The sequence below is a fragment of the Moschus berezovskii genome, chromosome 2, assembly GCF_049115385.1.
Source record: "Moschus berezovskii isolate FMDL1 chromosome 2, NW_MosBer_1.0, whole genome shotgun sequence".
Lineage (NCBI taxonomy): Eukaryota > Metazoa > Chordata > Mammalia > Artiodactyla > Moschidae > Moschus > Moschus berezovskii.
The window spans coordinates 89,811,069-89,826,367 of record NC_142461.1 but is presented as its reverse complement, the minus strand read 5'-3'; the positions used below and the strand labels follow the sequence as shown (position 1 = coordinate 89,826,367).

The 15,299-nt window shown below is 36.5% G+C and overlaps 1 protein-coding gene across 1 annotated transcript in view; it reads right to left on the bottom strand.

Annotated features, from left to right (window-relative positions):
- The window catches only part of ACVR2A (activin A receptor type 2A), a 93,613-nt gene that overhangs the window by 33,038 nt on the left and 45,276 nt on the right, over positions 1 to 15,299 (bottom strand). Inside the window, exon 2 of the mRNA XM_055398921.2 lies at positions 3,411 to 3,618. Coding sequence (XP_055254896.1) covers positions 3,411 to 3,618 — 208 coding nt within the window. The remainder of the gene's footprint in view (positions 1 to 3,410; positions 3,619 to 15,299) is intronic.

The following is a 15,299-nucleotide window of genomic DNA, read 5'->3' as shown; positions in this document are numbered from 1 at the left end:
AGATATCCTGGAATGCGAAGTAAAATGGGCCTTAGGAAGCACTGCTATGAACAAAGCTAGTGGAGGTGATGGAATTCCAGTTGAACTATTCCATACCCTAAAGGATGATGCTGCAAAAGTGCTGCAATCAATATGCCAGCAAATCTGAAAAACTCAGTAGTGGCCAAAGGACTGGAAACGGTCAGTTTGCATTCCAATCCCTGAGAAAGGCAATGCCAAAACATGTTCAACTACCACAAAATTGCACTCATCTCACATGCTAGCAAAGTAATGCTTACAATTCTCCAAACCAGGCTTCAACAGTACGTGAACCAAGAACTTCCAGATATTCAAGGTGGATTTAGAAAAGGCAGAGGAACCAGAGATCAAATTGCCAACATCCGTTGGATCATTGAAAAAGCAAGGGAGTTCCAGAAAAACATCTCCTTCTGCTTTATTGACTATGTCAAAGCCTTTGACTGTGTGAATCACAACAAACTGTGGAAATACCAGACCACCTGACCTGCCTCCTGAGAAATCTGTGAAGGTCAGGAAGCAACAGTTAGAACTGGACATGGAACAACGGACTGGTTCCCAATAGGGAAACGAGTATGTCAAGGCTGTATATTGTCACCCTGCTTATTTAACTTACATTCAGAGTACATCATGTAAAATGCCAGGCTGAATGAAGCACAAGCTAGAATCAAGACTGCCAGGAGAAACATCAACAACCTCAGATGTGCAAATGACAGCACACTTACGGCAGAAAACAAAGAGGAACTAAAGAGTCTCCTGGTGAAGGTGAAAGAGGAGAGTGAGAAACATGGCTTAAACTTAACATTCAGAAAACTAAGATCATGGCATCTGGTCCCACCACTTCATGGCAGACAGGAAAACAATGGAAACAGTGACAGACTTTATTTTCTTGGGCTCCAAAATCACTGCAGATGATGACTACAGCCATGAAATTAAAAGACACTTGCTCCCTGGAAGAAAAGCTATGACCAACCTAGATAGCGTATTAAAAAGCAGAGATACCACTTTGCTACAAAGGTCCGTCTAGTCAAAGCTATGGTTTTTCCAATAGTCATGTAGAGATGTTGATAGTTGGACCATAAAGACAGCTGAGCACAGAAGAACTCATGTTTCAAACTGTGGTACTGGAGAAGACTGCTGAGAGTCCCCTGGACTTCAAGAAGATCAATACAGTCAATCCTAAAGGATATCAGTCCTGAATATTTACTGGAAGGACCAATGCTGAAGCTGAAGCTCCAGTATTTTGGCCACCTAATGCAAAGAGCCAACTCACTGAAAAAGACGCTGATGCTGGTAAAGATTGAGGGCAGGAGGAGAAGGGGGCGACAGAGGATGAGATGGTTAGATGGCACCACTGACTCAATGGACATGAGTTTGAGCAAACTCAGGGAGATTGTGAAGGACAGGGATGCCAAGCGTGCTGCAGTCCATGGGGCTGTAAGGAGTCGGACATGACTGAGTGACTGAACAACAAGTTTTGAATAGAGACTATCCCCAAACTTCATTTTTCCCCAACTTCATTCTCCTTGGCTTTTTTTTCCATTTGAGATATAATTGGCATATAATATTAGTTTCAGGCGTACAACCTAATGATTGAATATTAGAGTATATTGTGAAATGATCACCACAATAATCGAGTTAACATCCAATCACCACACAGTTAAAATTTTTTTTCCTTGTGAACAAAACTTCTAAGATTTCCTCTTGTAGTAACTTTCAAATATACAATATGGTATTATTAACTATAGTCACCATTACACACATTCTCCATTTTATCCCTAAGATTTATTTGTTTTATAACTGATAATTTATACCCTTTTGATTCCCTTCACCCATTTTGCCCACTTCTCACCCTTGGCCTCCAGCAACCACAGACAGTTCTATCTCTATATATATGGGTTTGTGTTTTTTTGTTTTTTTCTTTTTTAAGATGAATATACAAGTGAGATCATATGGTATTTGTTTTTCTCTGTCTGACATTTCACTTATGATAATGCCCTCAAGGTCCATCAGTATTATCATGAATGGCAACGTGTTCTTTTTCACAGATGAAAAGATTCCATTGTATATACAAAGCATATTTCCTTGATCCATTTATTCACTGACAGACACTTAGGTTGCTTCCACATCTTGGCTATTGTAAATAATGTGGCGATGAACGTGGTGGTGCATTTATCTTTTCAAGTTTGTGTTTTTGTTTCCTTTGGACATATACTCAAAAGTGGAACTGCTATATCATTGCTATTTTTAATTTTCTGAGGAACCTCCATACTGTTTCCCCAGTGGCCCTATTTATCCTTTCATAATAGCAAATATCACTTAATGATCACCTCTGTTAATAAAGAAGCTAATAATCAGAAATACAGCTAAAATGTGTAATTATAGAGCCATTATCCTTGGAAAATTCACAGATGCAGAAATATACCTTAACTACTATTTATGTACCTAAATGACTATTTTAATTTCTCATCAAAAGTGGAACTAATTCAATTTTCATGAGTTTATTCAACACATTTTACTATTAATCACATATGGCCAATCAACCACAGATTTACAGTAATCAATTAAAGTCCCTGCAAGTAGATCAGGACATAGCTAGATTCCGTGAGTGTATTAGTTATTTGGCTCCAAAAAATCTGGTTATCTAGGATTTTTCAGCTTCTACAATCATCAGCACCCTCCCACAGTGAAAATCTTTAGGCCCAGGCAGTTTAAGTTATCGGCTCAACATCCAGGCACACTTTACAGAAAGATCACAGGCAGTCAATAACGTATCCACTGCATCCCCTGTATTTTATTTCCAGTATAGAATAAAACAATTTAAGCAAAATCTTTTATATAAAACGTAGCTTTCTATGAGGACTGTGTTAGTTCTGATGTAATTCTGAATGTCAAGTTAAAATGTCCCTTGGGATAAAGAACAAAGGCCTACTCTACAAGGAAAAAAGAGGAAAATGTAGTGAGATCAATTTCTTCCAGATACATAAAGAGGGAAACTAAAAGGAAATTTAATACTATGATTAAGCTTTATCTTTCAGGATAGATTTTCAACAGATATACTCTCTTTTAAAGCAATTTTAAAAATCCCTTTTCATTAAGATTGCTGTTTAAAAAAATAATAATAATCCTACAACATACGGAAATAAATGCTTCTTATCTAAAGTTTTCACTACTTGGTAGATAATTCGAAGTAACAGAAGATAAAACATAAATATGCTCTATTTGTTTTATAAATAAAATATGTATTTTGTCATCAACATGTTATAATGATCTTTATACTCTCATCTTTAAAAGGAAGCATTTAAGTGAAAATCCATGCATTGATCTTCCCCTTTTAAAAAAAGAGGGAGAAGTGAAAATTATTCAACACTACCTTAAACACAATGCCTTCTTACCTGTCATAGCAGTTGATATCATCCAGCCAACAACCTTGCTTCACTATTTCAATGGAACCAGAAATATTCTTCCATGTAGCAAAACAATGCCGTCGTTTATCTTTGTCACCGTAACAGGATTCAACACCAGTGCGATTGGTTCTATCTCTTTCCCAATTAGCATTATAGAAAATACACTCCTGAGTTTCTGATCTACCAAGTATAGCACCTATAAGATAATAAAACAACAACTTAATATAACTATATTTGTTCTTACACTGTCTCCCAGTATATCAAATTTCAGATCTTCCTAAAATGTCAATAATTTACTGTCTTACTGTTATAACATTGGGTTTAGGTTTTCAGGTCAATCTTTGTATTTTAGGTATAATAAACATAGCAGAAGGCGACCAATAAATCACGTTTTCTCTGTAAAGACCAGTTTTACTTAAGAATGTCCTTGATGAAAAGCAGTAACACTGTTAATTTTCTTAAATTTTGACCCTCAAGATTTCTTCTCAATATTCTGTGTGACAAAGTGGTGACTATCCAAAAGCATGTCTGCTGCACACTGCAGTACAATGCCTGCCTCCAGAAAAAGCCCTTGCATGACTGAGTTGTGAACTAAACCAACCATGATTATTCAGACTTGCTGCTGCTAAGTCACTTCAGTGTGTCCGACCCTTAGCGACCCCACAGACTGCAGCCTACTAGGCTCCTCTGTCCATGGGATTTTCCAGGCAAGAGTACTGGAGTGGCTTGCCATTGCCTTCTCCGATTTGAGTATCTGGCAAAAATATTCTCAAAATGAACCAAATTAAACCTGTTACTTCAAGAAAAACAATTGACAGTATGCACTGCCAATGATAAAATACGAGTTTCCAAGCAAAAGTAAGAATTTTGGAAAAATTGTATCAACCGCCACCATTAGCCTGACACCTTCCCAGTATTTAAACAATTTTCTGATGAGGTCATTGGTAATATTAACAAATATGACTTTTAAATACAAAATAATAAGATGTGCCAACATTTAAAAGGGTCTATATAATTCAGAGAACCAATATTTTCCAAGTGAATTCTGTGTGACATTTGAAAAACACTAATGGGTTTTGGGGAAAAAAAAAATCCACTCAATGTTCAAGATAGCCAAGTAGACTCTAGCATTCAGTCAGTCAGTCAGTTCAGTCGCTCAGTCGTATCCGACTCTCCGCGACCCCATGAATCACAGCACGCCAGGCCTCCCTGTCCATCACCAACTCCCGGAGTACACTCAAACTCATGTCCACAGAGTCGGTGATGCCATCCAGCCATCTCATTCTCCGTCGTCCCCTTCTCCTCCCGCCCCCAACCTTTCCCAGCATCAGCGTCTTTTCCAGTGAGTCAACTCGTCGCATGAGGTGGCCAAAGTATTGCAGTTTCAGCTTTAGCATCAGTCCCTCCAATGAACATCCAGGATTGATCTCCTTTAGAATGGACTGGTTGGATCTCCTTGCAGTATAAGGGACTCTCAAGAGTCTTCTCCAACACCACAGTTCAAAAGCATCGATTCTTCAGCGATCAGCTTTCTTCACAGTCCGACTCTCACATCCATACATGACCACGGGAAAAACCATTGCCTTGACTAGACGGACCTTGGTTGGCAAAGTAATGTCTCTGCTTTTTAATATACTATCAAGGTTGGTCATAACTTTCCTTCCAAGGAGCAAGCGTCTTTTAATTTCATGGCTGCAATCAGCGTCTGTAGTGATTCTGGAGCCCCAAAAAATAAAGTCTGACACTGTTTCCACTGTTTTTCCATCTATTTCCCATGAAGTGATGGGACCAGATGCCATGATCTTAGTTTTCTGAATGTTGAGCTTCAAGCCAACCTTTTCACTCTCCTCTTTCACTTTCATCAAGAGGCTTTTGAGTTCCTCTTCACTTTCTGCCATAAGGGTAGTGTCATCTGCATATCTGAGGTTATTGATATTTCTCCCATTACAGAGGACAAAAAGTTCATTAGTAGTTTCAGAAAAAAGCAAGAGAACTGGAATACCCAAAATAACTCTGAAAAAGAGAACTCATACTACTTGATTTTGGGCAGTTGTTTTGGTCATGCCACATGGCTTGCGGGATCTTAGTTGCCCACCAAGGGATTGAACCTGGGCCATGGAAGTGAAAGAGCCTAGTCCCTGACCACTGGACCACCAGGGAGTTCCCCATACTAATTGTTTTTAGGTCTTACACTAAAACTTCAACAATGCAGTCTTAGTAAAAAGACATGCACCTAGGGGACAGAACAGAGAATCCAGAAACAGACCCAGACACATACGGTCAACTTATACACAGCAAAGGTGCCAATGCAATGTACTTAAGAGAAAATAAAGTCTTCCAACACTGATGTAGGAACAACTAGACATCTATACGCAGAACAAAGAACCTCAACTCATAACAACTCATAGCTCAGGCCATATACAAAAATTAACTCTAAAAATATCATAGACCTAAAATAAAGCCTTAAAACTATTATTATACAACTTCTAAAAATAAGAAAAATCTTGTGACCCTAAATTATTAACATGAAAGATTTGTTAAAATACAAAAAAATAGGAGCTACAGAAGAAAAAATTGGACTTCAAAAGCTGAACTTCGGAATGTAACGGCGATCTGGTTGCGACATCTGTCACCCCATTGATCGCCAGGGTTGATTTGGCTGATCTGGCTGGCTAGGCGGGTGTCCCCTTCCTCCCTCACCGCTCCATGTGCGTCCCTCCCGAAGCTGTGTGCTCGGTCGAAGAGGACGACCATCCCCGCTAGAGGAGGACCGGTCTTCGTTCAAGGGTATACGAGTAGCTGCACTCCCCTGCTAGAACCTCCAAACAAGCTCAAAAGCTGAACTTTGTTAAAATTGAAACTTCTCTTTGAAAGTTAAGGAAAAGAATTCAGACTGGGAGAAAATACCTGCAAATTATATGCGTAAAGAAGAAAAGATATTCGGAAAATATAAAGATCTGTCACAACTCAATAATAAAACATATTACCTAATTTCTAAAAAAATGGGCAAGAGATTCAGGTAGACACCTTATCAAAGAAATATGAATGGGAAATACTACACAGAAAGATACTCACTATCACTAACCAGGGAAATGCAAACTAAAACTAGATCTAATATTCTTTAGAAAGACTAATATAAAAATAAAAACATACAGTCTCAAGTTTTGGGAAATATGCAGAGCAACTGCAACTTCCACACATTGGTAGTGGGAAGGCAAAATGGCCTAGTAACTCATGAAAAAGTCTTCTTACAGTGAAACATGCATCTACCATACTACACATCAATCTCATGCCTAGGTACTTAAGAAACAAAAACACTGATCCATGCAAAAATCTGTAATTTTTAGAGTGGCTTTATTCAGAATCACCAGAAACTACCCAATATCTAGCACTGATAGATGTAAAAATAAACATCTATACAATAAAAATAAATGAACTGGTGATAGCTGCAACTAAATGGATAAACTGTAAACACATTATGCTAAAAACAAAAATGGACTGAAAAGGCTACATACAGTATGATCTCATTTACACAATATTTTGGAAAAGGCAGAAGTACAGGTATGAAAATCAGATCAGAAGTTAAGAGTGAGGGGAGAGGGCTAATTACAAAAGGGTATAAGGAAACTTTTAGAAGTGATGGAAATATTCCACATTTTTATTGTGATGATGGTTATATAATTCATGAGTTAATCAGACTGCACAGACTTGTCTATCTAAATAAAATAAAACCATCAAAGAAATTACCACTTGTTGAATTATGATGTACTACCAAAGAATAATATCCACAATTATCTTAAAAAGCTATTAAAATACTCCCCATTTTTCTAACTGTATGTCTGTGTATGGCCAGACTTCCTCCAAGTCAAAATATCACAAGTTTTTGCATCACAACAAACTGAGTGGAAAAACTGATACAAGAATTCAGTTGTCATCTACTAAAACAATTATAAAGAAATTTGTAAAAAATTTCTAATTTTTTTGAAAATATTTTTCATAAAAATCTATTCTTTTGTTAACATATAATGTTAATTTTCTGCCCTAATTTCTAATATGATGACACTTATAGATAGATGCAAACCACATAAAAATCTCCTTGGGCTAAGTCTAAAGAAGTTCTGAGACCACAAAGTATCTAAATTATTTCTTTTCAGAAACCTGTTGAAAAAAACAGCAAATTAAGTTTCCTCCTTTACTAAATAACCCACAAGCAAACATGCACTACCTGTATTATCTCACAACTGAGACTGGCAAACTTTCTGGAAAGGGCTTTGTTGGCCTTAGTTTCTTTTACAACTACTCAATTCTGCCAATGCAGCACAAAAGCATCCACTGAACAGTAAATGAATGAACATGGTACATTTCAATAAAACTTTACTAATTGACACTGAAGACTAAATTTCATGTAATTTTTACATCACAAAATATTTAAAAAAAAAAAATTTCCCCCACCATTTAAAAATGTAAATATCATTCTGAGTTCACAGGCTGGATTTGGCCTACAGGCTCTGTGGTCAGCTATCTCTTGAAACAACATCCTAATTTCTAGCTAACTGGACTTTTCTTTTGCTTGTTTTGTTTTGCTGGGGGCGGGGGGTCTTCTATGACCTACCACTTGTATAACTCATGTTAAAAACCACTATTAATTATTTTTAATTTCCAAAAGAAGACTCCGCTGAGGCACAGAACAACATTTAAAGTAAACAAAACTGACCGCCGAAAAAGTACATTGCCTAGAAAAAATGCCAAATACAATAGGTTTCATCCTTGGTGTCAATTCCAGTCAGTTAAAAGTGGCTGCCAGAAGCGATGTACTGAGAAAGACACTGAGGTAAAGCACCTTGGCATTAGTATAGAAGGAGGGGGGAAAACACCAGTTTGGTTTCTTTGCCACCTCTGGTCTAGAAAAAAGATAAACAAACGATCACTTTTTGCTTATTTCTTTTAATACTTCTCAATATTTAATGATAAGATGTCAGAATGACTTTCTAGATCTAGACTATCATTTGGTATTATTTATGGATAGAAAATTGTTCATGGGGAAAACAATTTTGCCAATCCCCTCCCATATCTTCAAGTTGATTTAGCAATCAGTCTTTATCCCATCATATCTCTAACTGACCACTAAATACAATAACATAATTATAAAAATAAAGCAAGTTACATGTATTGTTATGTTCTTAAGCTCACCTAGTGACTTTAAAGGTGCACTTCTAAAAAGGATGGTAAAAGTTACCTATATTTTCTAGTTTTTAATAGCATTTCACAATTTAAGATTTTCTTAAACTGCAAATTTCTACCATAGGTTTATTCTAACAAAGTAATTAAAAATAGTTAATTTTCAAAAGAAATAAATGGACATAAAAAGTCTATGTGCGGGGTTTATTATAATGGTTCTTAACCTATGCTGTGCATCAGAATCCCCCATGTGTTTTCTCAAATTTATCTTTGAGTACCATTTTGTATGCCCCAGGAATGAGTAGCTGAAAAGTACATGAGGTCAGCAGCAGGGGGGTATACAGATAAATAGATACCATGTGTATGTTTTCTTTGCTTCTTTTGGCAAAGACTCACTGGTGATCTAATGTTCCTTCCCAGTTAAGTATTGGCTTAGAAAACTGTGAACTGAACTTGGAATTTAGTTTGGACATTGTGACCTTGAACAAGTTACCAAACCTTGTACTGCTTTGTTTATACATTTGATTCAATCTCCCTAACAATTCTAAAATTACTATGGATAAATCTGTAGTTTCATAACTCATACTCAGGCAAGTTATAGCAAATCAGTAAGTCTATCACAGAATCAAGTATTAGAATTATCTTTGATAGATTATTTCAGATAATAATTCTATTTCCTACCTACTGCTTATACATGACTGATGCTGACAATTTCATTTTTTCCTACCATTTAAAAAAAGAAAAAAGGCAACACACAGGACCTAAAATTTGTTAAAACAGCCCTGTAAAATTCATACTCAAATCTAAGATACTCCAATAAGAAAAAAGGAAATTTTATGTAATGTGAATGCATCTGAGAACAACCGGGGTTCTGTTTTTTAAAAGCATGAAGTATTAAAATAATACACTAGCATTAATTTACACAATCTCTTTCAGAACCAGATGAAGAGGGACTACTTCACAACTAATTGAAGCACGTATTACCTTGATACAAAAATCAGTCAAAGACAGAACAAAAAAGGGCAAACAGGGTATATAGACAAATATAATCACTAGGACAGCATCACCAACTCAATGTACATGAGTCTGCGCAAACTCCAGGAGATTGTGAAGGACAAGGAAGCCTGGCCTGCTGCAGTCCATGGGGTCACAAAGAGTTGGACACGACTAAGGGACTGAACAACAACAACAAATTAGATGAAAAAGTTCTCAACAAAATTTTAGCAAACAAAAATCGATATATTTTAAGTAATGTACCACAACCAAGTAGGATCTGTTCCCCAGGGATGAAGGCTAATTTGATATTCAAAAGTCAATAAATGCACTCTGCCAAACAAGCAGACAAAAAGAGAAAAATCATATGGTCTATCGATGAGTCTATACAGAGAAACTTCCGCAAACTGAGAAAGAGCACCTGCCAAAAAATTTACAGCTCAGATCACACTGTATGTTGAAAGACTGAATGCTTTCCCCCTAACATCAAAATGAAGGCACTGATGGCTACTCCTACCACTTTTATTTAACATAGTATTGAAAGTTTATTAAAGTATTGAAAGCCACAGGCTTCCCTGGTGGCTCAGAGGTTAAAGCATCTGCCTCCAGTGCGGGAGACCTGGGTTCGATCCCTGGGTCGGGAAGATCCCCTGGAGAAGGAAATGGTAACCCACTCCAGTATTCTTGCCTGGAGAATCCCATGGACGGAGAAGCCTGGTAGGCTATAGTCCACAGGGTTGCAAAGAGTCGGACACGACTGAGCGACTGAACGGAACGGAATGGATTGAAAGTTTTAGCTATTGCAATAAGGCAAGAAAAAAAATTAAAGACATACCAATTGGAAAAGGAAATATAAAACTATTTCTATTTGCAGATAAAATGATTGTCTATTCAGAAAATTCTAAGGAATCTTCAAAAAACAACAAAAAAATGCTAGAATTAGTGAGTTCAGTAAGGTCACAGAAAACAAATCAACACACAGAAATCAATTATGTTTCTTTACACTGAAAATGAACAAGCAGAACTGAAATTAAAAATTAAAAGTATCAGTTACTATTGCTAAGAAAATAAATACTTACATATAATTTAATAAAGAACATATAGGATTTATATGATGAAAATTATAAAATACTGATGAAAGTAATCAAAGAAGACCTAATCACTTAGAGAAACACACTGTGTTCATGGATTGGAAGAGTCCACATAACCAAGTTTTCAATTCTTAAACTGATATATTCATATATATACATGTACACATCTATATATATATAAAATATACAATTCATACTAAAATCTCAGCAAATTTCTCTGTAGACAATAAAAGAGTTTTTTCTAAAATCTGCTGAAAAATAATAATAGAGAAATCATTCTTCCTGATGTTAAGGCTTACCACATAGCTGCAGTAAATGACAGTGTGGCACTGGTGGAGAGATACACACAAAGATCAGTGGAACAGAAGGAGAACCCAGAAACAAACCCAAACAAATATGCCCAATTAATTTTAACAAATGAACAAAAGAATTTCAATGGAGGAGAGATAGCCTTTTCAGCAAATAGTGCTGGAGCAATGGATATGGTTCATGCAAATATTTATTTAATGCCCTACCCTTTGCAATCTATCGTCATCCTAACCATTTCTGAAAGCCCAGCTCTTGCAAAAAGTTTCCCAGGCTAAATCTCACACATGCGACAGTTTTCAAGTTTTATCATCAGGACTCCTCCTTCCCTCCCACAAAATGCATACTACTTGCCATCCAACATAAAATATCTTATTTCATATTTATTCACTGTTTCAGATAGTTGCTTATATATGCCTTTTCATACATTAAAATGTCATTCGGTTTAAGACTATCTTACTTGCCCTCCAAACATATGTTGCTGTTCAGTCACTAAGTTGTGTCCAACTCTTTGCCACCCCATGGTGGCACCACATGAAGTTCCTGTGTCCTCCATTCTCTCCTAGAATTTGCTCAAATGCATGTCCATCAAGTTGGTGATGTTATCTAACCATCTCATCCTCTGCTGCCCACACCCCGCTGCCCCCATTTCCTTTTGCCTTCAATCTCTCCCAGCATCAGGGTTTTTTCCAATGAGTTGGCTCTTTGCATCAGGGGCCAAAGTATTGGAGCTTCAGCATTAGTCCTTCCAATGGATATTCAGGCTTGATTTCCTTTAGGATTGACTCATTTGATTTCCACACAGCCCAAGAGATTCTCAAGAGCCTCTCCCGCACCATAATTCAAAAGGATCAATTCTTCAGCTCTCAGCTTTCTTTATGGTCCAACTCTCACAAATCTATACATGACTACTGGAAAAACCATAACCTTGACTAGACTGACCACTGTCAGTCTAGACAGACTTTGTCAGACTAGACAAAGCAAGGTCTCTGCTTTTTTAATACACTGTCAAGGTTTATCGTAGCTTTCCTTCCAAGAAAGCATCTTTTAATTTCACGGCTACAGTCCCCGTCCACAGTGATTTGGCAGCTCAAGAAAATAAAATCTGTCACTGCTTCCACTTTTTCCCTTTCTATTTGCCATGAAGTGATGGGACCTGATGCCATGGTCTTAGTTTTTTAATGCTGAGTTTCAAGCCAGCTTTTTCACTCTCCTTTTTCACTCTCATCAAGAGGCTCTTTAGTTCCTCTTCACTTTTTGCCATTAGAGTGGAATCATCTTTATATCTGAGGTTGTTGATATTTCTCCTGGCAGTCTTGATTCCAGCTCATGCTTCATCCAGCCCAGCATATGTTGCATGATGTACTCTGCATAGAAGTTAAATAAGCAGGTTGACAATATATAGCCTTGGTGTACTCCATTCCTGATTTTGAACCAGTCCACTGTTCCATGTCCAGTTCGACCTGGTGCTTCTTGACCCACATACAGGTTTCTCAGGAGAAAAGTGGTACTCCATCTCATTAAGAATTTTCCACAGTTTTTTGTGATCCACACAATAAAAGGCTTTAGCACAGTCAATGAGGCAGAAGCGGATGTTTTTCTGGAATCCCCTTGCTTTCTCCATGATTCAACGAATGTTGGCAATTTGATCTCCAGTTCCTCTGCCTCTTCAAAACCAAATTTGTATATCTGGAAGTTCTCGGTGCACATACTGCTAAAGCCAAGCTTAAAGGATTTTGAGCATTGCCTTGTTAGCAGGTGAAATCAGCACAACTGTATGGCAGTCTGAACATTCTTTGGCACTGCCTTTCTTTGGGAGTAGAATAAAAACTGACTTTTTCTGGTCTCGTGGCCACTGCTGAGTTCTCCAAATGTGCTGACATATTGAGTGCAGCACTTTAAGGGCATCATCATTTTTAAATAGCTGAGCTGGAATTTTGTCACTTCCACTAGCTTTGTTCATAGCAATGCTTCCTAAGGCCCATTTAACTTCACCCTCCAGGATGTTTGGCTATAGGTGAGTGATCACACCATCGTGGTTATCTGGTAGACCTTTCTTGTATAGTTCTGTGAATTCTTGCCACCTCTTCTTAATCTCTTCTGCTTGTTAGATCTTTACCATTTCTGTCCTTTATTGTGCCCATCCTTGCGTGAAACGTTCCCTTGATATCTCTAATTTTCTTGAAGATATCTCTAGTCTTTCTCATTCTACTGTTGTTCTCTATTTCTTCACATTGTTCATTTAAGAAGGCCTTCTTATCTTTCCTTGCTATTCTCTGGAATTCTGAGTTCAGTTGGGTATATCTTTCCCTTTCTCTCTCACCTTTCACTTTTTTTTTTTCCTCAGCTTTCCTCCAAAGAGAAACAGTACTTAATGAAAGATTAAAATATAAAAATGTGATATAACAACTGAATTTTAAAAACCCACCAACTACTATTGCACCCCCATCTCCTCTGAAACAGATGGAATTAAAGACTTTTTTACAATTACAATTTGTTTTCTTATCTGATTAAGATGGCAATGCTTCTTTTTCTATTTTTGGCTAAACCTTGTGGTATGCAGCATACCTGACCAGGGATCAAACTCATGCTCCCTGTCATGGAAGTATGTTATCTTAACCACTAGATTTCCTGGGAAGTCCTGAGACGATGTTTTTCACAGCCTTGCAACCAGCTTTATCCTATCATAATTTTCCTATATATGTACCCAACAGTAAATGTAAAGAAAAGAACTGCTTTTACAACTTACAGTTCTGAGACTCCATTCTGGAAAAGTAGTTTAATACTGTCTGAAACTATCAACAAGTCATTGAGAACAGAATATCAACAGGCATGATACTGAATGTCCTCCTTAAACTTGTGCCTCCCAAAGACAACTTAGTTCGCCAGGAAGGATTAACGAAGTTTCAAAATTAATAAATACAACATAAAAGCAATTCTTATTTCTGCTTCACATGCCACTGCTTCCTATCACTCTAGGAGTAGAACACATGTCCAAAGAGAATCATCTATGGAATTACGCTTTTAACCCAAAACAATATACAGTGCAAATCAAGAAATAAAGTTGTTAAAAAAACATTATGCAGAAGAATCTTTTTAAGCAAATAACTTGGAAATTCTGCTATAGCATCATCCTTCATGGTACCAAGAAAATCTTAATAAATGTATAGAGCATTTTATTAGTACAAGATGTATTTTTTAACAGTTCCTCACTATGTTAAATAACAACCCAGAAACTTGCAAGTTACCTACTATAAATGCATACCATACAACCCTCAATATGATGGATGCCTTAATTTTTACTAGTGAGAGGATATTTTTAAAATTGTTTGACCAATTTTAAATATACAGACCTTTGCATATTTGTAGGAAAAGCCCAATATATATTTATTTAATTCATTAATTTACTTTTATCAATGTTTTAAAATCATGAAGCACAAAAATTTTAAAAACAACTTTGTTCAAATTTCACACATATCTTTCAACAAATGTCATCTCATTATCTTCTGCCTGAGTCATTTAAAAGTATCAAAACTTGAATTACCTTCATTTCCATTTAAGTTGAAAAGTAATACTTTTTGAAGTCATATAGAATACTGTCACTGGAAATATTTTTCCAACCCACAAACTTCCATTCACATAATACTAACATAGTGTTTTTTCCCCATTGTTTTATAGTATATATTATGATGTCCATAAATTACTTACAACATTGCTCTTTAAGGTGAGATTTTTAAAGACTTTTTAAAAATTCTTTGTGAATACTTTAAAATGAATTATGACAGTAAATCAACCCCCTTCAAGAATAATTTATTTGTCTAAATTCTTTATTCTCCTTTTACCTCAGGAAATTTCCATAAACACTCAAAACTAGTACTTACTGACATCATCTCAAGTCTGTCTTCTACAAAACATTATACTCCTATTCAGAATATAAATACTGACAGCCTCAAAATAAAAAATAAAAAAACCTTGCAAAGTCTCAAATATAAAATGACTTTTCTCTAACAATAATCTTTGCAGAAAACTTTGCTTTTATATTGGACATATTCAGATAAAATGATCATATGCTTGTACTATAAATTAAAAAAATCAAGATAAGGGCTGTCAATAAATGCAATAGGAATTTGCAGATGATAACCTGGACCTTCACTAGACCAAGAGCTTCCAGAACAAGCTCTGTTATCATTGTTGTATCAGCAATATCTAGCACAGTGAGTGAAAGCTGCTCAATCATGTCTGACTCTTTGTGACCCCATGGACTATCAAGTCCATGGAATTCTCCAGGCCAGAATACTGGAGAGGGTAG